Genomic DNA, 25,697 nt, shown 5'->3' on the forward strand with positions numbered 1-25,697 from the left:
TGAGGACGAAATATTCACTTGCTGCCTAATATATACCAACCTCTGACAGGTGCCACGATATAGAGATACCGGACCATCGGCTCACCACTACCCCCCCGGAGAGACATCTGCACTGGCCGGCTCCAAAGGAAAGCCAGTCGCATTTCCACCGATCACACCCATCATGCACATAGACCGTTCACCACACTGCCTTCTGGGAAGAGATACAGAGTTATCAAATCCAGAACCAATAGATTAAAAAGCAGCTTCTCCCTCAAACCGTCAAATCCCTCACAACTTCAACCTCTCCTTCATAGACTATTGTGCAGTAACCCCCATATTTATTCCCCAGTCCACCTACACTCAGTAGGCACAGTTGCACTACCATGGATACCATTTGCACTATTGTTTAATGTTTATATATTCTCCTATTCCTAACTGTACCAATTACGTACATTGTGCTGCTATAGTTTCTATTTTAATTACTCTCGAACCAAAGAGCTGCCAAACTGTGCTTCATAGTTTTTCACCGGACAATGCCAATAAAACTTCTTATTCTTTTCTTAATCTCTTCTTAATCAGTGTGAATTCACATGGCCAGGGATTATGGCCAGTCCTTAACTTGCTTAACCCTTATGACAGTCATTATGTTTTGGCTGATTAGTGTGGATCCATAGGGGTTTTTTTGGGAGGAGATTGTGGCCACAATAAATACTAGTCTGGAGATTTTACAGTTTTTATCTTGTCGGTGCTCTCAACATGTAGATCTGACACTGTGTTAATCTACCTCAGTTTTACCTAGTTTGGCATTTCAGATTTAGTTTGTACCTTTTGCCCAAAATAGGTGTACACTATTATAAAGCAGAACTTGCTTTTCCACGGGCCATCTGACGTGAGCAGCATGTTAACAGAGCAGCAGTAGCAAGAGCGGTGCTCTGTCTCTGTAGCTAAAGGAACAAAATTATCTGTGTGTTGCATTTACACATGTGTATAAAACACAGGCTGTAAAGCGGCTTGTGTTGGCAGTAGCATTGTTTAAAGTAGGCACACATCAGTTCTGTTAAACAGATGTGACACATGATTCAGTGTATTGTAATATGCACCAAAATATCAGCTTGGTTTTACTCTGACAATTCTGGAAATCCAAAATTAAATGCTTCCTTTGACACCTGCACTGTTGGTTTACTCTGTTCATTTATAATTCAGAAGCATTTGTGTGTTTGACCCCCATTTTTAGGACAGAAACTATTCTGTTTATATTAAAAAAAAAAAAAAAAAAAAAAGAAGTGTGCTTAGCTGAGCGCATTATGTATCCCAAGGCAAATTTTCAGTGGCCGTGTGCAACAGACGCACAGGATCCTAGACGATCCTAGTCTCCGCTGCTTGCTTGCTTGATCCCATCATGTACACTGGCGCTCACTCAAGCAGCCTGTGCTATCACCAAATCCATTTCAAATCCTGTACGCCCTGTTATGTCTTGTGCGTTTGTGTGTGTGTATATGCCTTTAGGATTGTATACATGGATAAGACAAGAACACGTGCCCTGACATTTTCTACGAGCACAGCATGTCTAGGGATTGCCCGCTTTCTTAATCGCTGTGTGTTATGATGTGACCCAACTCTACACTGTGCTCCTCTGTGTGTTCCTCAACTCCATAGACAAAAGGGCATAATGTTACACGGCGATGCTCCCACATCTTTTGTGTAATCCCATTGGTTATACAAATACAGTTCAATTACGGTACATGCACCGTTGACCTCAGGTTTATCCAATCCAATCATGCAGCTTTAACTCCAGTGCCTCCCTGAATGTTCACATCAGATTTATGTTGGTATTTGCCGAGCTGGTCGACCTGTTACCTTGAAAATTACATTTCAGTGTCTCATTTTCCCCCAAACACTGTCTCTATTTCCTTTTGACTCTGTTTTGTGACAGCAGGTGCTATAAAGCTGAAATTGTTTCGGGTTGATTTTTCTGTGGAGATTTGCCAGTTTTGAGACTTTCACAGTACATTTCTCGCCCAGTTGCTGTGGTATTGAATTTTGCTGAGTGAAGTGTGCACTCTCCTCTCCTCTCGTCTCCTCGTGGAGGTTTTGATGCCCATGATGATAGATATATGAATTATTTATTGTTCTTGAATGTGGTGACAGTAGGAATAACACTCTTTGGGCGTGTGAATGGACTGCCCATGCTGGAAATACTGTTCCAAACATTCACAGTTATTTTAAAAGTGTAACAACTATAGTCTTTGGCCTCCCGTAGTCTGTGCTGCAAATGCTAGCTCAGTCACATTTCTTTAATGAGCAGTGACAAATCTACGTTCTGCTGGGAAACCTTTGGACCTGGCATTCGTGTGGATGTTCCTTAGACATGTGCATCCACCTAGACCAGAGCAGGCACCCCTGCCCCATAGCAATGACACTCCTTGATGGCAGCAGCCATCCCCAGCAGGATGCAGTCTGACACAGACACACACACAAAAACGGTTTAGGAACAACTCGATAAACAGCACAAGGTGTTGACCTGGCCTTCAAATAAACTAGATCCCAAACTGATCAAGTATCTGTGGGATGATCCACAGGGGCCCATCCCCTCAACCCATAGGACCCAAGACCCCCACTAACAACATCCTGTTGCCAGACACCACGGGACACCCTCAGAAGGACCATGTCCATTCTCTGATGAGTCACAACTGTTTTGGAGGCACAAGGGAGACGTACACAATATTAGGAAGGTGGTCATAATGTTATACCTGATTGGTGTACATGTTATAGTTGTAGTTTCTGGAAGCAGCGCATAGTAATTGCTGTAATACAGACAAAGTAATTGCTGTTCTGCAGTGTGACCATGGTGCAATTATACTGTACACCTACAAAGGAACAATGCAGCCCCATGGTTTGTGGTATTTTAGCATGCGTAGAGACGTTGTGAACCACCATGCACACTCAAGGTCTGACTGAATATTTAGCTTAGGTGGAAAGGGCACAAGACCAAAGGTTTCCCGCAAAACATGGCATTGTAACAAGATGATCTATGTTAACTACTTCACCAGTCAGCAGTTTTAATGTTGTGGCTGATCAATGTGTATTCATCTCTCAGTGCTGATGAATTGTTTTTATATACAGCTATTATCTGCTGTTAAACTCGTACATACCACCGTCACCGTATTCTTGATGTCCTAGCTTGTCTCACATACATGTCTTGTACTATCTTTCACCTTCAGGATCTTCATAGAGTACATTAAGTAGGGCTGGTTTAATGCAGTTGCTCACCAGTTTATGTTTTATGACAGGTAGAGATTACTCTGGAGAACTGGATTAAAAATAAAAAGGAAGAAAAAGGAAATACTCATCTGGAAGAGTGCATTTCAATGACATTCTTAATAGGCACTTGTCTCACAGGCCTTCTTCCTCCTCTCTTCGCCGTGTTTTTAGTGGTTTGCAAATCTCTCTGGTCCTCTCAAACCGCAGTTGCTCTTATGCTACAGCCTTGGTAGTCTCTTAGCAGTCTCCCAGTGGCCCACTAGCATTTTTCTGCTCTTTCATAGCTATTCTTAGCCTCATCTCAAAGCACGTTCGCTGGTGAGACGTGACAGCAATGCCCACGCAGGGGTTGTCCGCTGGGGGGGGGGGGTTATAAATGAGGGTGGTACAGTAAGATGAGTAAAAGATGAAGAAGGAAAGTATGCTGTAGTGGATCTCGGAGCACAGGCTGGGTCATCACGTGGCTTCTTAGGGCAACCTCGATTAGAGCTAGGGGGGAGCCCTTGTCAAAGCCGACTGCAGCACTGACATCAGGTCTACAGCATGACATGTAAAGCCACAGGGATGACCCTCTCCAAGAGCCGGATGCACAGAAGCTTTCCAAGGAGGTTGCGTGCTTAGATCAGACCATAAATGCTTCTGTTTTTTTGGTCTGCAGTGTATGCAATTTAGACATGAACAGTCCTTCAACACATGTTTAGCATGCATTGTCTCATCATGAACGTTAACTATGTTACCGAAACCGCATTGCTTACATTCCTCCTCATTAGGAATACTAGTGAAACGAATGCTTTCCAATATAACAGTCCTGCACAAAATCTTAGCTTCGTGAAAGTTATGGTGTTCCGAATTTGTTTAAAATAACCGAGAGAGCTGTTGTTTCATTAACGGTGCTTTCATTTTGGAGGTAGTTATACTATTAGATTGTATTCTTCGTTATTTTCATATTTTAGTCTGTGGTGTTTTAGAATTTAACAGCACTGCAGACTACATCCTCCATAATTATCCAGTTGAATTACCACCTTTTTTTAAGCCATTTCAACATAAAGGGAACATTGTAACAGTCGTCAAGCTCAGATTTAGTGCAGGACCGTTCCAGTTATTAGTTTTTTTACGAGTGTATTAAAATACAGGCACTTTTGAAATGGGAGATTAACAGATTGAGTCCAGTCCAGTGTCTCATATGTTTGCTGATTTCACATATTCGTTGTGGGCATTGTCAGGACAACTATCTTTTAAAATGGTTTCGCTTGTATTCATTTCTTTTTTGACTGCACAAATGTGACTGGTTTATATATTTTCTTTCCTCATGCAAAGGTGTCTGTTTTTATTTTTGTCTCTTTTCCTTCTTTTTCATTTCTCTGTATTCGTATGAAATACTAATTCTGTGGACAATAGTCAAATAACTGTATAACTAACCTGTGTTACGTCTTATCTTTACAGGGCATCAACATAGTGGGGCCCAGTAATGCAGAGCCTCCACCTCAGCCTCCAGGTCCGGTCATGTACCAGCTGGATATTGTCCTAAAGAAAGGGAAAAACCTCGCCATCCGGGATCGAACAGGTAGGAGATAGTTTTTTTTTTTCTTCTTGTTATCGTAGTAATATTGAGGGTTATGTGAAGAGACAGGGTGAACAGATTTATCAAGCGCGTAGCTTTCCCAACAAATGAAAACTACCACATCCTGGTCTGTGTCCGCATCCTAATTGAGTCTGTCTCTTTGCACCACAGCACCATTCCTGTCTCTCTAAAAAAACCACACACACTGTTAGACGTACAGTATATTCCATCCCTTATTCATCAGACTCAATTAACTTGATGTGATATGGAGCCCGGTGAGCTTGTGAAAACAGAACCACATGTCTGAGCCTCTGTCATGACTTCAAATAAGAAATGGTGCTGCAAGAGTGTGGCTCATGTTTATGTGTTTCTGTAGTTCAGTTGCTGTGTGGCACAGATGAATATGCTTTGGACACACAGCCAATACTCATTTCATAGTCTTGTCATGTCCTGGTCTTCCTAAAAAAAATATGGCAACCCTTTTATCTTCTTTTCCTCTGCTGTCGTTAGGGGTATACCTCTTTTTGTCAGTATAATCTGAACGTAGGGTTTTTTCATTAAATCGCACATCTTTGCATCACAGTCCGTTCTGTGAAGTGTCAAGTCAGAAGAATTACCTGATGCAACATGATGGAATGATGCAACGCGTTCCTTGTGCTTACATGGATGAAAATAATTCAGCTTTGGCTTAAGGTCAAATAGTTTCATCTTTGGGGCCAAGCCATTTGCTACTAGTTGGGTTACTTTTGTGTATATTACCTCTAAATCATACTGTAGCTCTTTTGATTGACTACCCAGTGCGATAGGCAGTGTGATCAAGACCCCTCGTGTAAGTACAGACTCTGCAACCATAATCTCATTCAGGTTTGTGCATTTTGTGTTAAATATGTTAATTTAACAAATCAAAGCTGAACCTTAAAGAAGGTCGAGTGCCACTTTAATTTTATATGAGCTGAGCTCGCCGAAGCAGAGATTGTCGAATTTATTCAGTTCTACCCTGAGTTGTTGAATTTACTGCGTATGACTTTTTCTGGCATTGGAAATAGATTTTTTTTTGTTTACTCTTTGCACCCCTATGAGAAATATTATCTTGCATTAAACCACCCTGACAAACAGTATTATTTCCCCTTCTCTGGAGCTGGACTGTTTGAGATTTTGAATGCAGCTTAGATGGCCTAATGCCCGCTGTGAACGCTGTGTGAACGCAGCCCTGACACTTGGTTTAAACAGACGATACGTTGCACAGTGCTAAGGCCATTCAGAGATTTTCCCACAAACTCTCATTGACAGTGGATCGGATCGTGATTGATGGCGAGGCCTCATTAGCGGCTGTAGCAGTCGCCACGACAACCGATCGGAAGGAGCTGCCCCGCATTCTCCTGTACATTTTGACTACCCGTCCAGCCGGATAATGAGCAGTGAGGTGGTGAGCTCACCTGTCCTGTCCTGAGACAGCTCATTAGAGAGAGACAGAAACAGGCAAATGATAACAAAGACATATAGTGACCTAAATACAATATGAGCAATAATGCCTTAATAACAATGAATGTCCTAACACGTTGTTTTGTCTTTTTCTGAATATATATTTATTGATGCTAAGTTTTGACATGCAGTGCTGTCAGGATATTATATTATATATTATATTTAGCTGTCATTCTACAGCAGGCGTTGGGTAAATTGCAGAAGATCGATATAGGGCTCACTGGTGGGATTTTCCGTCAGCGTATCAGTAGTTTCCCCTGTCAGGTATGAATACGGAAAAGATTATCAAATAAAAGCAGTGTGCTGGGAGAAGCAATTTACTTCTGCTTTCTATTGATTCACTAAAAGCCCCAGCATGAATTATAAATGATACAAGTAGTTTTGTCGGTTCAAACATCTTTTCAGAAAAACCTCTTCAGCGTGGCATTTCACATATTCAGGTTTTGTGGAGGTGAAACACAAAACATTCAGTTACATTCAAGCATCAGTCTGAAGTATTTCGGTGTGCTGGCATTTACAACTAAATATAGACTCCTAGACAGAACAGAAACTTTTTTGGAGACTTTCACGCGGCCTCTAAAGAAACCAAAAGAAGCGCACAGTTAGCAGATAAGACGGAATATTTCGTTTGACACCGCAGCTCTGATCCGTGCATCAAAGTGATGTATGAACTCAGAGATGAGGTTGACTAGCCAGAGACAAAAGAGCGCAGGAGAGAGAGCCGGTGGCAGGGGGGCGCCCGGTTCCACATTAGTGACGTGTCTTCCCTTATGTTCCTTTAGTGAAGTTCCAACTGATGTAGGGAACCTTTTTGTGCCTGAGCGAGGCAGAGAACAAGTGCGGGTAGATCAAATAAAGCTGAAATGAAACAGGCCTCATAGGTTCATCCGGGTAAGGATGTGTTGCCATAACAAAATATTTCCAATCTGAGGAGATGAATGGAACCCCTGAAAATGTGAATACAATTAGAGAAGAATTACTAATCACGGCAAAACATTGTTGCTAATTATTTTGGGCTGAAGCATTGCTCATTTTTCATTAATTAGGGTTGATGCTTCTTTATTTCGAATCAGAATCATTAAAATACCATCATTTTTTACACTGTGTACATGATGCTGTATTGTGAAATACCAGACAAGTAAGGATCTCTGACAATTAATCATCAGCTAAAATCTGTAAGATGGGAAATCATCTCTAATCTTACTGTATATACAGTAAATTAATTTAAAATTGAGATACAGTATAAGCCAAAGATCAGTATATTCTGGGCCTGAATGCTATTTTAGGAACTGACTCTGGAGAATGACTAATGGCAGCAAAACATTGTTTCTAATTACTCTGGGATGTTTAATTTTGCAGGGAAGCATTGCTAATTAATTAGGGTTGATGCTCCTTTATTTCGCATTGTAATAATTAAAATACCATCCTTTTTTACACTCTGTTCATAATTCTGTATTGTGAAATACCAGACAAGTAAAGATTCACCTTCCCATAATGCACCTTCTCCAACCGGCCCGTCCAACCCGATGATTACCCACAGGGATGATTACCCCACAGTATTTTATAGCTTTGCTGGAAATGAAACTTTAGTTCCATTAAAGTGAGAAATGTGTTTCTGTCTCTTGGGGCTTTCACCCTCGGCTTTGGTGGGCTACAACACCTGAAGGCAAACATGCCGCGCTGAACCACATATAACCACTGACCATCGCCTCACAGACTTTCGCATTGGTTTACAAACTTTCTGTTAGACTTTGTGTTAACTCTGTTATTGTCTTGCAGTCCTCTGTCATCATTGCTCTAGCAGCAGTACTCACCTGCAAAGACTATTGTCCCATGATGACACAGTAGGAATATGATTTAATCAAATTGGCACATTTTTTGCTTGTGAAATTAAATTATATGCAAAATATAAGCATGTCTGTACTGGCCATAGAAATGCCCTTGCTTCCATTTATTGAGAGCAGTCATATTCCTCATGAAGCATTTTGAGCTACTCACGCATTTCTGCTGAGCATGCAGGTGCTGTCAGTTTAAGCCTGTGAAGATTAGAGCAGAGGTTGGACATTGAATTTGGACCAGGAATTAACGGCTGTTACTGACGGGACATACTGTAAGACCACAGTTTTGATTGAGTAAGAACGTTATATTCTCTTAAATACTTTGACTGTCATCTGCGATCTTTTTCATTTACATGTGAAATTGTTTCTGAATATGCATGTGGGCGGAATTAAACCGAAGAAATTGCACTTCTCAGCCACCTCTTCAACACGTTCTCTCGATACGATACGTAGAGGTTGGTGGTTACATAAAGAAGCTGAGAAATAACAGCACAAAGGGAGCAAGCCTGTCTGATCGGTATGAGGAAAAAAATAAATTACCTGGCCGGTGTACAAATGCCACCAGGAGCTTTTTTGATACAGCCACAGTAACAAGCATTGTCATAATCTCTTTAGCGAGTCAAATCATTTCACAATTTGTCACGGTAAAAATGGATGAATGAAGGACCAGATCAGTGTTCACAGCTTGTACAGAAGTGTCTCTGTTCATGATGTGCTTTCCCATCTAATCCTGCCTTTGTTCATTTACACCTGCATCTGATGTTATTGGACTGAAAAGGCGGGGGAGTGGGAGGGCAACGATAACCAGAGCCATTTATGGAACACCAAAGACAGCCTTTGATTGACTTGTTTGCCTTTTTATGTTTACCGCTGCCGCCGAGCTCATTCTGCCTGTCAGGTGACCTTACTTGGAAGTTCACCTCGTCTTATATCAGCTGGATCTTGCTGTGTCCCCAGAGCCCCAACATTGTTTCACTACCAGTATCTGCAGTTCTGAACATTTTGTTTTGCACAGATGTCACTACACTGCATTTGGGTATAACGTAGCTCAAACAGTCATTTGAGCTGACCGCAATCATTTTGCATAACATTTTTCATTTCCCTGAGTAAACAGCCTGATGAAACGATCAGAAATGCGATATCACATCACCGTATTTCCACATTCTTTTAAAGACATCATCTTGTTGCATCCACTTTTCATTTCATGGCACCAGGAGGAGATTTAGAGCCAACAATTGTGTATTTCAAGGTATTTAACTGTCGCCAATGTGGTGACAGTATATTGCTAACAAAATACAGCCGTCTAGTACGGTTGAATGATATACTGCAAAGATTTGCCAAACACAACTAAGTGATATTCACACTTATTTGTATTACAATTAATCATCAACTAAAATGTTGCCACAGATCCATCATCAACATGCAGCTACTATCAAAAAGGAAATTTGATCCTGGCTAATGCACGTAATACGCTACTCTCTCTCTCTCTCTCTCTCTCTCTCCTTGCATGCATGTTGTTCTCTGTTGTCACTTTCATGTTGACCATCCATTCATTTATAGTTTTTTTTTGTATGTAGCCACACAAGTGACAAATTAATTCTCAAATTTGTGATCCGTGCATCAGTACAAGAATGATAGACAAGAAATCAGCTTTACTGGCCGTGCATAAAGGTGTTATTCTCTGCATTTAATCTATCAATTTGTACACATAGAGAATACACTTGGAGCAGCGGGGGTTTAGGTGCTAGCTTAATCACCTCAGCCATAAGCACACAACTTTCCCAAGAATGGGATTTGAACCAGTGCTGCTCCTGTAACCAGTAGTCCTCACCTCAACAACCACTGGGCATGCAATGGGTTGTTGGGATACACAGATGACAGAGTAGCGCTGGCTGTGTTATCCAGGTCATTTAGACCCAGAGTCGATACACTCTTCCGACAATTGATGTGAGGCGCCACATGATATATTGCAGCAAAATGAAAATGTAATACAGTCTGTGAAATGTTAAATTAGGTGTAATGGTAATTTATCTATAAACTTATGCAACCTTATGGTTTTTGCAGCAGTAGTCAGAAGTGTTTCATCCCTCTGAGACTATGAATACCTTGATGCAGTCTGTTTGCATGTGCTGACAGATGTATTGTTTAGTATATAGTAAATGTGTGTATTAAGGGCAAATATTACAACAATGATTAGTTCCCAGTTTGTGAAGTTGAGTGTATGAACAATGAGAGAGCTTGACACCACTACCACCACCACCACTACTACCAACATGCTGATGCTGGTGTCAAGCTCTCTCGGTGTAAAAACAATGAGAGAGCTTGACACCACCACCACCACCACCGCCGCCGCCTCTACTACCAACATGCTGATGCTGGTGTCGACCGGCATCAGCATGTTGTCCTTTGTTTATTTTCAACTCTCCTTCATTATTTTCTCACCTCCCATGGTATTCTCCCACCTCCTGTTCATGCTCTGCTTTATTTTAATCATCCTGTCTCTGCTGTATTAAACAGCAGACCGTATGCCTTCTCACATTTTGGATTTTAATTGCAGCAGGATCATGTTACACACTGGTCAGTGTTAAAAAAAAAGTGAACACTGCACTACCCATGAACGCTGCAGAGGCATGCAGTGTGTGTGTGTCCCTAATTGCACTCAGGTAGATTTTCATCCATATGTCACCGTCCCTGATGGAGTACCTTGTCTTTGCAGCCTCACCCTATATATCCTATTTAGCCGATTGCATTCTGGGTAATGGGAAATCCTAGAGCTCCAGCCATCCGTCAGTTCTGACACTGCACATAGACTAGGAACTCCCTCACACACACGCACACATATGCACTCACGTTTGCAGCCATAAACAGCCTCTACGATGTCAGGGTGAACCTGTTCCAGGCTGAGGCTTGAGCATGACGGAGGGTTTTTATGGGTACGTTCACACATTTTTCTCTTCCCCTGTTCTCATGATAAGCATCAGTGAACTGCTTCCTTGGTGTGGTCCTTAATAACAGAAGTTCTGACAGGCAATGTGCTGGCCAACTCGGATTAGATTCTCCACTGACAGTGATGCAGTGAGTTCCAAGGAGAAGAACTAAAAGTGCTGAATGAACAGGTTAACACTGTGGTTAACATCTGGCTGCATTTTATCTCAGTCCCACAATGAAATGCAGTCCTCTCTTTTTTTTCTGTGCACATTGAGTCGGCTAAACTCTTAGATTAGCCTAATTTTAATTACTGAATGCCTGTGAGATTATGAGCATGTCCTCTTAAAATAAGATTCTGGAAAGAGTTACAGCACAGGATACTATGTATTTATTGCAATAGACTTTTTTCAGGAGAGGCTACTTGTGTAAAACCCTGTCACATAAACAACTAAGTCAGTTGCTATCATAAAACAGCACCACTTTCATACTGACATACATTATTGATGGCTTTCTAATGCTATCAGCAGGTGGTTTATCATCCATATTCATTCTATTTTGATACTCAAAATGTTATCAGTAAGTGGAGCCAGCTGGCACAAAGATTAATCTTCCTTAATTGGAAAGAGAACACCAACACACACAAACCTAATGAAGAATGAAGGTGATGAAATATCTGGAATTAGAAAAGATTAAATTCCCCTTAAAAAGAACAAGAAGAATCGTGATTTGGCAACTTTTATAGATTATTTCAATATTTTAAAAACTTAAAGTGGAACTACCGGTTTTTACAACCTGGACCTTATTTCTGGCGTATAATACGATCGTTTACTCACCCATATAACTTTGGTGTCGTTTGGAGTTGTTCGGAAGATATTTAGATCCAGCAGAGCGCCACGTATATTCATATAGTGGGAGTGACTGGGGCACCGGAACGTGCCTCTTAATAATGCCGCGAAACCCGTTCATTTCACCAATATTTTGTTATGATACACTAGTGCTATTCCCCGTTGAGTCTGGAGTTACCTGTTGTCGTCATCCGGGGTCTGTAGATTGACCTACTAACCTCTGACCTGGATGATGTCATCTCTGAGCACCGCGCGCACCCCGCGCTGCTTGTTTACCTGTAATTTGCTACTGCTAGTTTTCTGCAACATGGCTGAATATTTTTCTAATTCTGAGGTTGTGGACGACGACTATCATGGATGTCCTTACTGTTTTGAGCCAGAGTATACTGATGAGGAGCTCGTTGAAAGGGGAATGCAGAGGCAGAGAGAGGAACAGCTGGCCAAAGAACAAGAAACCACCCCACGTCTGTGAATAGGTAACAGGTAACTCCAGTCTCAACGGGGAATAGCACTAGCGTATCATAACAAAATATTGGTGAAATGAACGAGTTTCGTGGCAGATAATGCATTATTTAGAGGCTGCGTTTCGGTGCCCTGATCACTCCCACTATATGGATATACGCAGCGCTCTGCTGGATCGTCCGAATATCTTCCGAACTAAAAATGACACCAAAGTTATATGGACGAGTAAACGATCATATTATATGCCAGAAATAAGGTCCAGGTTGTAAAAAACGGTAGTTCCCCTTTAAATAATTACAGTTCAGATGTGCAGGTTTGTACTAAATTCAAATCTTTTCTATATATTACCATTCAGAAATTATTACCATTGAGACGTTCTTGCATCTGATGTTTACTTTATGAGAGTTAGCTATTGTACGATGCTTTTGCTGTATCTTTGTCCATTTATTATACAAATGTCAAATATGTTGGCCATTTTTAACATGAGATTAAAACTTTCCTCATAGTCTGATTACTCTTATTTTTAGAGCATGATATCACACTATTCCCTGATGAAATGTAATTACCAGCTCATATATTATCAATTAATAATTCAGGGCCGTTTGTCTGACATAGGCCCCGTACTGACACAGAAAGCCATTGATCATGAATGTGTAATGAACATTAACAGATTGATGATGAAAATGGGGAAGCAGAATAATTCATGATTCAACACATCACGGTGAATATGTGTGAAAGAGAAGAGCCTTTATCTCCACGATCGCCTTGTGTCATCTGTCACCCTTCAGTCCGGAACAAGCGCATTTTTGTGACGTTATTAAAAAGCTTTGATCAAGGTAGCGTGTGTGGTGGTTTGTGAAGTCTGACCATTATGCTCAGCACCTTGATGTTTCAGACAGTCATCGTTTACTTTGCTGGATTATGGCCTGTTACTGTCAAAATAAGTTTTGGTGGCCTGCTGTCTCAGACAGCTACACATTACACCGTGTGTTTGGCCCTGAACGTGTGTGTACCGCAGACTGTATAAATATGAACATTGTATCGGCACTTCCTTGCATTGGCCAAACTGATGCTATTTTCCCGGGGATACGGGCGGCGCCAACTTGCAAGTTTGGAGCCAGGCTTGGCACAGTACGGTCCGAGAGTGGAGCCACATGGAGCCACGTTATCAATGACCCGAACACACTTCCACCAGGCTCGCTCGCGTTTTCGTTTAATTAGTTACAAGGAAATGTTGGATTGTACACTGTTCTTATTTTTCAAAATTTCCTTCTAACTCTTACGCTGGTACGGGACCACTATATGGAGCGGTTGGCATGGCAACTGGTGATTGCCATTATTCACATCCTATTTCTATAGCGTCAAGTAACTAACTAAAATTAAACTTGAACATGCCTAAAATGACAGAAACCATCCTTGGAAAAAAATAAAAATTGACATGTGTTTTAGTTTGACCCAAGCCCCATCCACTAACATGGAGGAGGTGGAGTTTATGACCTATACTGCAGCTAGTCACCAGGGGGAGCTCTACTCGCTCTAGCTTCACTTTTGAGGATCTGTTCCGCCACCCATCTTTATACTGTCCATGGTTTGTACTAATGGCCCTGAACCTCTACTTTGTTTGTGAAGTGAGACACAGTTGCGAGTTAGTATCAAAAGCACAAGTGGAAGTACCGTAGTGGTGCTTTTTATCAATTTAATGACCACTTCAGTGTGTGATTGTATTTGTGTGTAAAACAAGCTTGACACATTAACCGCACAAATGAGCACACAGACACAAAGTTCCCCACCTCTTTTCACAAGTTCTTCCCTCTAGGCGTGAAATAAAAGAAGATCAACAGTTATTGCTGAGGCGTTTGCCTGGAACATCATGAGGCATATCTGCTTGCACTTTATTATACTATGTACTATATTATGCTATCTACAGCCTGCCCCGGTAATGACTGTTATACCTCACAGATTCATCTGATGGAAGGGATAGTTTAAAAGCCGACTTCGCTCAGTGTTATTTACAAAGCCGCTTATAGATCTTTAAGTCTTTAAAAATGGAACAGTTTATAGGCGTGTGGCCACAAATCTCACAATCAATTGAACAGAGCAGATAAAGAGAAACAAAAGCTGTTATAAAATCATATATTCACAGTATTGTGCCTGAAGTTAAATTAAATGCAGCACTACTCATCATAGTGTGTTATGTGGTGTAATAATTTACCATAAAATACTTTCTCTTTTACGTAAAATAAGAGATTCCAACATAAAAAAAAGAAATGTACAGAGAATTGAATGACCTAATGGTACTATTTATACAGTTAAGGCATAATTAGGCTTATTAGGCATTATTAATTACTGCTTATAGTATTGAGTATGATTTACTTCAGTATCTAGTGCAGATTGTATTCTGAAATGCACTTGTATTATACAGCTTGCAGCTGATTTATAGTGTAACATTGAAAATGGAAATGCACTTTTTCTTCATTGAGATCTTGTATGAAACACAACAAATAAAGAAGCAACAGTGACCTCTGACACCAGTGACTGACAATCAGATGTAATAGTCTGAATACTTACGCTGCTGTCTTTTGAGATTGGAGAGTGGAAGGATCTTTTTTTTTGAAATACTAATGTTGTACTGCTGTGGTTGACCATTTCTGTTTTATAATCAGTCTCGGGTACTTGGCTAATTTTCAGAATGCCTGGGAGCAGGATCCACCATAACTGAGAGTGAAGACTAAGCAGGCCAACACACACTGATGCAATACATGCAAATGGACTTACCTCACTGACATAATCAATCGCATTGACGCGTCTTCCAGACTGAGTTAACAGTGTGCCAGATGATGCTGTGAGAATAAATAATGCAAAGTTTTCCATCATTTCTGCCACACTGATGTTGCAAATCACATTTCCATTGCACTGTGAGGGAAATCGTGCTTCCTGAAGAGTGAGACGGGCTGCTGGATGATAATAATGTGAGAATATGTCAAGGCCATAACTTTGTCTAAGTACCTATAGCAAGAAATCAACCGTACATTAGTGAGGGGAGACTTAATAAAGTAATTTAATTGAGAGCTGGAGGGAAGTGAAAGAAAGTAAAGGAACATGGAAAGAGATTAGGAAAGAAAGGATTCAATTCTCAACAGGGGTAGCTTACACATCAATCAGCCACAATATTAAAACCACTGACAGGAGAAGTAAATGACATTGACCATCTACAATGTTCTGCTGGGAAATGTTTGGACCTGGCATTCGCGTGGATGTTACTTAGACATGTACCACCCACCTAGACCAGACCAGGCACCCCCACCCCATAGCTATGACACTCCTTGATTGTAGCAGCCGTCCCCAGCAGGATGCAGCCAGACACACACGCACACAACGGTTTAGGAACAACTCAGAAAAACACGAAAAACAGAGATGCCCCCCCTCCCAACCCATAGGACCCAAAGGCCCCCACTAACAACATTCTGTTGCCAGACACTGGAGGACACCCTCAGGAGCCCCATGTTCATTCTTTGATGACTCACAACTATTTTGGAGGCACAAGAGAGACCTACACAATATTAGGATCACAAAAATAAGATTATACACTTTGTAGGCTGTGATATATGTCATATGTGATCATTTTGCTTTGTGAATGTAGCAGAAAACCATACTATGAACATTTGTGTATGTGATTTTTCTTACAATATTTACAGCCACAACATTACAACCACCTACCACTGGAGTGAATAACACTGAATCTTGGTCTTTGCATTATTGTGGATCTTACTTTGATACATACCGCCACCTGAACAGTGTTGCAAAGCGAGCACGCAGCAATAGTTTCGAAGGTGCTCTGACCCAGTTGTCTAGCTATCACAAATTGGCCCTTGTCAGATTTGCTCAAATCCTTCCACTTGTCCAATTCTCCTGCTTCTAACACATCAACCTTGATGACAAAAAGATTGTCTTTCCATCTAAAATATCCCACCCACCGACAGGTGCCATGATAACCAGGTAATCAGTGTTATTCACTTGACCAGTGGTTATGACCGGGCGTTGTTTATAAATGGCAAGTATGTATTGAATGTATTGACTGTAAGTATTCCTGTGTATGATAACCAGAGGTGGGAAGTAACTACGTGCAAATACTTCGTTACTGTAGTTAAGTAGATTTTTCAGGTGTCTGTACTTTACTTGAGTATTTATTTTTCTGGCGACTTTTTACTTTTACTCCCAACATTTGTACACAAATATCTGTACTTTCTACTCCTTACATTGGAAAAACAGGCTTGTCACTTTTTTAACGTCCACGGATGACATGACGTAAAAGATGTGACATGATTGGACATGACTAGAGCATCGGACTAGAGAGGGGAAGTCGATGATGCGCTCACAAAATGACTGGCCTGTTGGTGATACCTGTTGACCTGATGCTGATGCTGAAGGTGCCTGTTATCAATCGATGGAAATTCACAGGGGACTGACAAACTGAGCCTAGAATTAGACCAGTCGCGTCATATTTTGTAAAAACACGTAAAAACGCCATCTCTTCAGGTATGGTGTGGTTTCTGTTGCCATCATTAGCTTTTTGAGCATTTTTTGGAAGCCAGTTTACAACGTTAGCAATGCTATAGGAGCACATCGTTTATAGCTAACGCTAGCTAGTGCTCGGTTTAAAAACTACAACAACCCAATAACCCTTAATTTATTATTAATAATTATCCAGATGCTCATGCAGGACATCTGGTTACTTCAGTCTAGATTATTCTGCTAGAACCTTTTTCATTTTGCGAAATTATCAACGGATGAATTGTTTCAATAATGGCAAAATCATTTTTACTTTTACTTAAGTACATTTCAGAGCCTGTACTTTCTTACTTTTACTTGAGTAAAGAAGTTGAGTCAGTACTTTTACTTTACCAGACTATTATTTTACACAAGTATCCGTACTGTTACTTAAATACAGAAAGTGAATACTTCTGCCACCTCGGATGAGAACTTGAAAGATGTTATAGGACTGAAATGATCCCACTGCAAGAAGGGAAAATAAGAAACTGCTGCACAATTGACAATGTGAGAGGAAGTAAATGAGAACAGAGGTTTGTAGTGATGATTTCAGCAGCGGGAAGCCTCTCTTGGTGTTATGTTGACTGTGAAAATGTACGCGGTGATGTTAGCTGTGGAGTGCATTTCAGTTTGTTTCACCTTACAGTCATAGATTTACCCTTCAAACTTAACCCTACGGTTATTGCTACAGTCTGGACTAGATGGTGAAACTGAGCATTAAAAGCCCATTTTGTTAAGTTTGGCCATATGCTTGAACAGTGATCGAAGAGTGTGACTCAGGAGTGGAGGACTGCTTATTTGTGTCTCAATCAGTCGCACTTGCAATTATTTTGTTGTAGTGTTATTTAGCTTTTGTAATAAATGACCGTTTAAAGATGATAGATTTTAGTTTTATAAATGCAGGGTTTTGTTTACATTTGAACCACACTGCTTTTAAGCTTTTTGTTGCTGCATGCTGAGGTGTCTGGCATGGCAATCTCTCCTTCTGGCAAACAGACACAGAGAGCAGTATCTTGATGGCCACTGCCCATTAGGGGTTCAGGGGAGATAAATGTGGGGTGGATTATGGCCTGAGTTGCCTGTCAGGAAGACGGAGAGCGTCTACCAAAAAGAAGTCTATCACAGGCTTTTAGATGTCTCTGTCGTCCACACCCAAGACAAATTCACCTGATCTGTACGCCAAATGGATCCTCCAGTAGATACTGTTAGGCTGTTTTGCGGTTGGTTTGGATAAGATCATACAGAATGGATAGATTAACAGCTTGATGCGAAGAACACATTATCTGCTTTTGGCAGTTTCCCGACAGATGTACTGGCAAAACAGTCTGTGGACCTAGGGGGTTGTCTGAGGAAGGAGGTTTAGGAAGTTAAAAGTCTGTGTTCTACATACAGAGTTCCTGCGTCCACACCTAAACAGAGCATGTGTTGTTAAGACACTGTAAGCAGCGTTTCAGAAGGAAAAACAACAGCCGTGGGTGTCAGCCAATTTTACCATATTTCAGCTTAGTCTTAGTAATATCTCTTCCCGACCCTACGGCCCTTCAGTCCTTGCGGGTGAGCTTGTGTACGTGATGTCTGACCAGTAAATACCTCTTAGTTGGAGCATAGACTGTATAAAAGAAGTGGATGTAGCCACCATGACATAATCTAATGGTTTGTGGACTACTATTTTTAGCCATCGCCATTGTTTTGTTTTGGAGTGAGAAATTACCATATTGTGATGACAGTGTGGAACTGGAGAGGAGGACAATCTGCTCACTCATGATAACAATTTGTCAATCACAAGGTAACTACACCCTTAACATACACCCTCCCTGCTTTATCTGTTTGACTATGAATTTCACTATAATGTAGAAAATGAACATCATCTTGTATTAAAGATGACTTCAAACTAGAGACTGAGAGATAAACTAATTTGGAAAATGTTTAATGAGCTAATACAGTAAATCATGTTTACAGCGTTTTCTCTTTTTATTTTATTCTCGTGACAATGTCACCCCCTGCTGGCCGTTAATAAGAATACAGGCACGTCCGGTTCTTTGGTCACCTCATAGGTACACTTTGCAAATATCGTGTTGGACCTCCTTTTTGTCTTCAGAAATGCCTCCATTCTCGTAGCATGGATTCAACAAGGTGCTGGAAACATTACTTGGAGATTTTGGTTCATATTGACATGATGGCATCACATAGTTGGAGTGAAGGGGCCATTTGATATACCAGATGATTTTAACTTTGTGACATGGTGCATTATCCATCATTAGCCATCAGAAGATTGGTATACTGTGGTCATAAAGGAATGGACATTGTCAGCACAAGTACTCAGGTAGGCTGTGGCACTCAGTTGGTACTAAGCGGCACAAAGTGTGCCAGAAGAATATTCCCTCACGCCATTACACCTCCAACCTGAACTGTTGATGCCAGACAGGGTGGAGCCACGCTTTCACGTTCTTTTATACCAAATTCTGACGCTGCATCCGAATGTCGCAGCAGAATTCGAGACTCATCAGACCATGTTCTTGCAGTCTTTTGTTGTTCAATTTTGGTGTGCCCTTGGAAATTGTTTCATGTTCTGAGCTGACAGGAGTGGCACTCATTGTATTCTTTTGCTTCTGTACCCCATCTTCATCAAGGTTTGACGTGTTCAGAGATACTCCCCTGCATACTTTGTTTGTAACAAGTGGTTATTTTGAGTTACTGTTGCTGTTCTATTAGCTCAAACCAGTCTGGTCATTCTACTCTAACCTCTGGCATCAACAAAGCATTTCTGCCCAGATAACTCACTGTGTGACATATCATCCTCCGACCCAGCACTTCCATTTCATAGCCTCCTGCCTGCAAGCTGGACAAATGTCCAAAGTGCACAAATCTATTAAACATACCCTCTTATACCATTCATGTCAGTGACTCTTCAATCTTCTGGGGCTTATTGATCACACAATGCCTATAGCTTATTGACCTATCCACACCGCAGCCCTCATGTGGGACAAACAATCACTCCTCTCTTTATGGACTGTGAAGTCTTTTAAAAATGTCAAACGGTGGTGGTTCATTTACAAGAAAGCCTCTCTGCGATCACTACTGTGCACTGTACCCGCACTCACTCATATTCAGCCATCACCCACCTACAGCACCAGGTTTTTGTCCATTTCATTCTTTTCCGCCTTTGTGTGTTTATGGCCCCATAAAGCTGGCTCTGTGGGATGCAGGGACTCTGAGTCAGTGATGTGTGTCTGGAGGAGAATATTGACCTGCCGGGGGACAGAAAGAGAGTGAGAAAGAGAAAGAGAGAGTTCCTGCGCTTTAAGAAATCAGTAGCTTTCGGTGTGGTTTTAGGTGGTTCATAAAGGTATCGGCTCAAGTTCATGATACAGGATGTGTTTTTTTAAGTAAGGAAATTGATTTTTTGATTTTATTTCATTTTTGCATTCACAGAATTCTCCAGTGTCCGTTTCACTGCATGCTATTGCCACCCTAGACATTTCTGCCTGTATCTATTTTCTCCTCCTTTTTTCCACCTCTACTGTAATTTTCATCCCATTGCTGAAGCTTCCCTGCTGTGATATGTCAAGGGCAAAAGTGCTTCAAAGGATATATTTATACTTTATGTGTGAGTGTGTCTGCACAAGGGTATTTGAGGTTTATTTAAATGTGAAGAGATCGACATCCTTTCCCTGCAGACCAACATTGGTGCATATTTTTCTGCTTTCACATCAAAGCTGGCCAGCAGCTGAAAGCAGCGTTTTTTGACTCCCAACAAAGCAGATTTGCTGTTTTTTTTTTTAATGTGGTGAATGATAATTAAATATGATTTAATATAATGTGCATTTGAATACTATGCAAACTATTATATTTATCATCAAACCAGATCTTTTTGCTCATTCTTTCTAATGACGAAAAAAAAACGTGTCAGACTTGCTGACAGGCAGTCTTTAATGCCTCTAATAAGCATCGGGAAATACGATAGTCAGTTATTAACAGTTATCTTCTTGCCAGTTATAGGACAAGACTGTATCTTGAACTGATGAGTTGTACACAAACACAGAGAGCTCAGGCTTCCATCAGCTATCAACACTGTGAATCCGCTGTCTTGGCTGGATATCAGGAGAATACCATAGATGTATGTTTGAGCTATACGTCTGGTGGTGATATATGCATTATAGTCTAAATATTTTTCATTCATTCATTCATCTTCTGCATCATCACTGCTTGTCCTGTGAAGGGTTACCGGGGGGGGGGGGGGGCTATCCCAGCTGTCATCGGGCGAGAGGCGGGGTACACCCTGGACAGGTCTCCAGTCTATCGCAGGGCTAACACAGAGAGACAGACAACCATTCACACCTACGGCCAATTTAGAATCACCACTTACCCTAACGAGCATGTCTTTGGATGGTGGGAGGAAGCCGGAGTAGTCTAAAATTGTCTTTAGATATTGATTGAAAGCAGCAGCATATGCACTGTGTGAGGGTATGAATGAGAACTGTTTGATAAATCAGTTCCCTTCCCTCCCTTTCTGTGTGCCCGGTACTCACAGAGTGGATGATGGAATGACAACGATTCGAGACACGTAGCGTACGAACAAACAATCACACCAAGATACATTTTCACTGGAAGCTAATGCTCAGCATCTTTAACAGTTAGTCAGTTTAATTATAGTAGATATTATTTATAGAGGCCTGTATCACTAATTTCTCTCAGGGGCACCCACGTTCTCCCCACATAGACTCTTTTTATTTAGTTATTTTAAAGGGCTTTCATGCCTTTATCTCTGATAGGTAGTAGTGGAGAGAGACGGGATGTTGTGCAGCCAGCCATTAAACTACAGCGATATAAATGCAATAGACGTGAGTATAGAACAGACCAACCTAATAATGTGCAGCATGAACAGTAAGGAGAGAGGGGGAGAGACTGAATCACCTGAAGGATGGAGAACCAGTTTCATTAGACGTATCAACACTAGAAGAGTCTTAGCAGTATGAAATCCACTGGTACTGCTGGCTACTAAAGATGGAGAAAGATATGAGAGAATCAGAGCATTAAGTTGCGTCTGTAGTTCTTCAAAAACGAGCAAAACCTAAGGTGTATTTTGGTTTCTAGTAATATCATGACTAGTGTGAGAATTACTAAATTACTTACTTTACACAACGTATTAACATACACGTAGTGCAACTGGACATCCAGACAAATTACAGTAAATACAGTTTGCTTTGAATCTGCTTTTATTGTAAATAATGTCACATCTTATTGATTTAGTTGTCAAGGATTTACTTATTTATTCAAACTCTGAAACATTCAAAGGTCACCAGATCTACATTACTTATATCATTGCTTACAAGCGAGAGTCACACTGACTAATATCACTTACAGTATTTATATCACTATATTTTGAAACATTTCCATATCTCTGCACCACACTGTGAACGGAGGAACACAGCGGTCAAATAAAATAATTATAAATGAAAGACGGTAAACTGTGATTAATGTACGTCTTAGTTACGTTATGTGAATGTGGACATGAACAGACTAGACAAGTGAGTAAAATAACCGGATTATCTCCTGCACAAACGCGACCTCTGAATGCAAACACTATATTCTGGATACACGAGTCCACAGCCTTTTCATTGTTGTTTAGGTGCCGTAAACATTTGAACTGTGGAAGGAAATCCGCTTGTAATTCACGGTGACCTTTACCTGCTGGGATGATTTTAATTTCTTTTACTTCATAGCCTTTATATTATTTTCCTTGACCTTCTGCTTTGGTTTTATTGATTTTCTTTTTTTTTCTGTCTGGTTTCTATCTTAGTTCTTTGTCTGACATACCAGTTACCTTTATTCTGTTATGTTTATGAACCAGGATGAAAATAGACAGCAGGAACAGTCCTGATTGCAGGTATTGCAGGTTCTGGACTTTTTCTATATCTCACAGAGTTCGTGAAAGAATTATAAAGCCAAAAAATTAAAAAAAATTAAAAAATAAAGCTGATTGTATGAGGCCTTAGAAAAGCACAAAAGTAAACCAATGCCTCCACCTAGTGGTCACATAATGGCATTGCATGGGTCAACATTAAATACTTGCAGTAATCACATTACAACAAAAAAACACGAGTCACATGGCAAGCCTCATTCTCTCTTTAAGTATTCAAATCAGCATGTGCAACTGTCTTTGTATCATATTGTTTAAAAACTGAAGCACTGATGTGATGTCTGATGTCACTCTGCTCACTCACGATAACAATTTGTCAATCACAAGGTAACTACCCTAAACATACACCCTGCTTTATCTGTTTGACTATGAATTTCGCTATAATGTAGAAAATGAACATCATCTTGTATTAAAGATGACTTGAAACTAGAGACTGAGATATAAACTAATTTGGAAAATGTTTAATGAGCTAATACAGTAAATCATGTTTTTCAGCGTTTTCCCCTTATTTTATTCTCGTGACAATGTCACCCCCTGCTGGCCGTTAATAAGAATACAGGCATGTCCAGTTCTTTGGTCACCTCATAGGTACACTTTGCTAATATCGTGTTGGACCTCCTTTTTGTCTTCAGAAATGCCTTCATTCTCGTAGCATGGATTCAACAAGGTGCTGGAAACATTACTTGGAGATTTTGGTTCATATTGACATGATAGCATCACATAGTTGGAGTGAAGGGGCCATTTGATATACCAGATGATTTTAACTTTGTGACATGGTGCATTATCCATCATTAGCCAGTCCTCTTTATAGATACTACTTTTTGAACAATAACACAAGGAAAATACAACAAATGTGCTAATGCTTACCCCATGATATGTAACGTATACCATGATTTTTATTTTTTTTTTTAGTGCCCACCCCTCTTTTGTTTTTATCTAACTTTGTTTCTCTGTGTCTTTCTTTTCTCCACAGGGACCAGTGACCCATATGTGAAGTTTAAGATTGCAGGGAAGGAGGTGTTCAGGAGCAAGACCATCCACAAGAACCTCAACCCAGTGTGGGATGAGAGAGTAACCCTCCTGGTGGAAACCCTGAGGGACCCACTGTATGTCAAGGTATTGCAGACAAATGCTGAGCTCCCGCTGTTACCCTGTTCTAGTTTAAAATGCTCTTTTATTTTGGATGAACGTTGAGTCTCAGTGTGAAGTCGATGTGAAAATAATGTCAACACAACACAAGCTGCTGTATGTATTCTCTTTGTAGGTCTTCGATTATGACTTTGGACTTCAGGATGATTTCATGGGATCAGCGTACCTTCACCTGGAGTCACTGGAACATCACAGGTCTCTTTTACCTTCATTCTTTTTAATTGCTTTCTTCTTTTCTTTGCAGTGACACCTTACACATCCTCAATCCCTTGCTTCCTAAACTGTCTGAGTTGTTTCCATGCGTGTTTTCTTGCTTTTGATTTAAATGTTTTCATCAAATATAGCCTGTGGCTTCCCTCTAGTGGTAGTCTCTGATAGTTTTCTTCTTGGCCTCCTGAAGCTTAATAGTTTACATTTGACATTTTAACATGTCAAAGGTAGAGCAAACCATCTATGGTACCAGTAAGCCATAATACGTTAGCTAACAGCTAACAATATACAGAATGCAGCCATCATTAATGCACCGAAAATATCCTGCTAAGAGAAAGTTGCATGAAAATGTTGAATGAAACTACCAAAAGCCAATCATCAACATTAACTTGACAAATACGTTATTTTGTGTGAACATCTCAGTACTTTATTTTTGTTTGCCAACCTGGCTTGTTAAGCTCACACAGTTAGCAGCGCTATAGCAGGAAAACCACCTTGTTATTTATAACATTCATGATACACACATAATTTATCAATTCTAATATTCACACATTATGCCAGCCTCCTCATAATATAAACCAAGGATAGTTTTCTGGTTCTGTGCTCCTGTTTATTCTTATAACATTAACACTATGAGCTGACTGTGTACCTACTAGGCTGTTTCATTAATAATACTTTCATTGCAGGCTGCATCTATTCTTTGACTCCACTATCAATTCTGCATGTATCATGTGTCGCCCATGAGTATCATGTAATCTTATACACCGATCAGGCATAACATTATGACCACCTTCCTAATATTGTGTAGGCCTCCCTTGTGCCTCCAAAACAGCTGTGACTCATCAGAGAATGGACATGGGTCTTCTGAGGGTGTCCTGTGCTGTCTGGCAACGCGATGTTGTTAGTGGGGGCTATTGGGTCCTATGGGTTGAGGGGAGGGGCCTCTGTGGATCAGGCTTGTTCCAGAGCATCCCACAGATACTTGATCAGTTTGCGATCCAGGGAATTTGGAGGCCAGGTCAACATCTTGTGCTGTTCTTCATGTTTTTTGTTTTTTTTTAGATGTTCCTAAACCAGAGTGTCATTGCTATGGGGTGGGGGTGCCTGTCTAAGTAACATCCACACCAACAGTTTCCCAGCAGAACATTGTTGTCACAAGATGGTCAATGTTATTCACTTCTGCTATCAGTGGTTTTAATGTTGTGGCTGATCGGTGTGTCTCCAGTGTATTCAAGTGCCACAGTAGCTAATGAGTGTGACAGTTATCCAGCAAACGCAATATATCACTTTCACATATGCTACGTATATGGTCATAGCAGGAGCTGTAGCAGGTGTAGCTATTAACAAGTGAATCATTTAAGTTGAGTGCTGTGACATGTCAAAATGTCTTCCATCAGAAAATCCTGTTATGTGTAGGTGTTGCATGACTTTTATTTTATTTTTTTTTTAATTCCTCATTCATGTATTGAAGCCTTGTATTGTTCATATCTTCAGCAGTCATGTAATCACTT

At 40.7% G+C, this 25,697-nt stretch overlaps 1 protein-coding gene across 1 annotated transcript in view; it reads left to right on the forward strand.

Annotated features, from left to right (window-relative positions):
- Positions 1-25,697, forward strand: part of mctp1a (multiple C2 domains, transmembrane 1a) — a 134,469-nt gene that overhangs the window by 46,960 nt on the left and 61,812 nt on the right. Inside the window, exons 2-4 of the mRNA XM_084552044.1 lie at positions 4,687-4,807; positions 23,801-23,943; positions 24,092-24,171. Coding sequence (XP_084408170.1) covers positions 4,687-4,807; positions 23,801-23,943; positions 24,092-24,171 — 344 coding nt within the window. The remainder of the gene's footprint in view (positions 1-4,686; positions 4,808-23,800; positions 23,944-24,091; positions 24,172-25,697) is intronic.

The sequence above is a fragment of the Chelon labrosus genome, assembly GCF_963514085.1.
Source record: "Chelon labrosus genome assembly, chromosome: 9".
Lineage (NCBI taxonomy): Eukaryota > Metazoa > Chordata > Actinopteri > Mugiliformes > Mugilidae > Chelon > Chelon labrosus.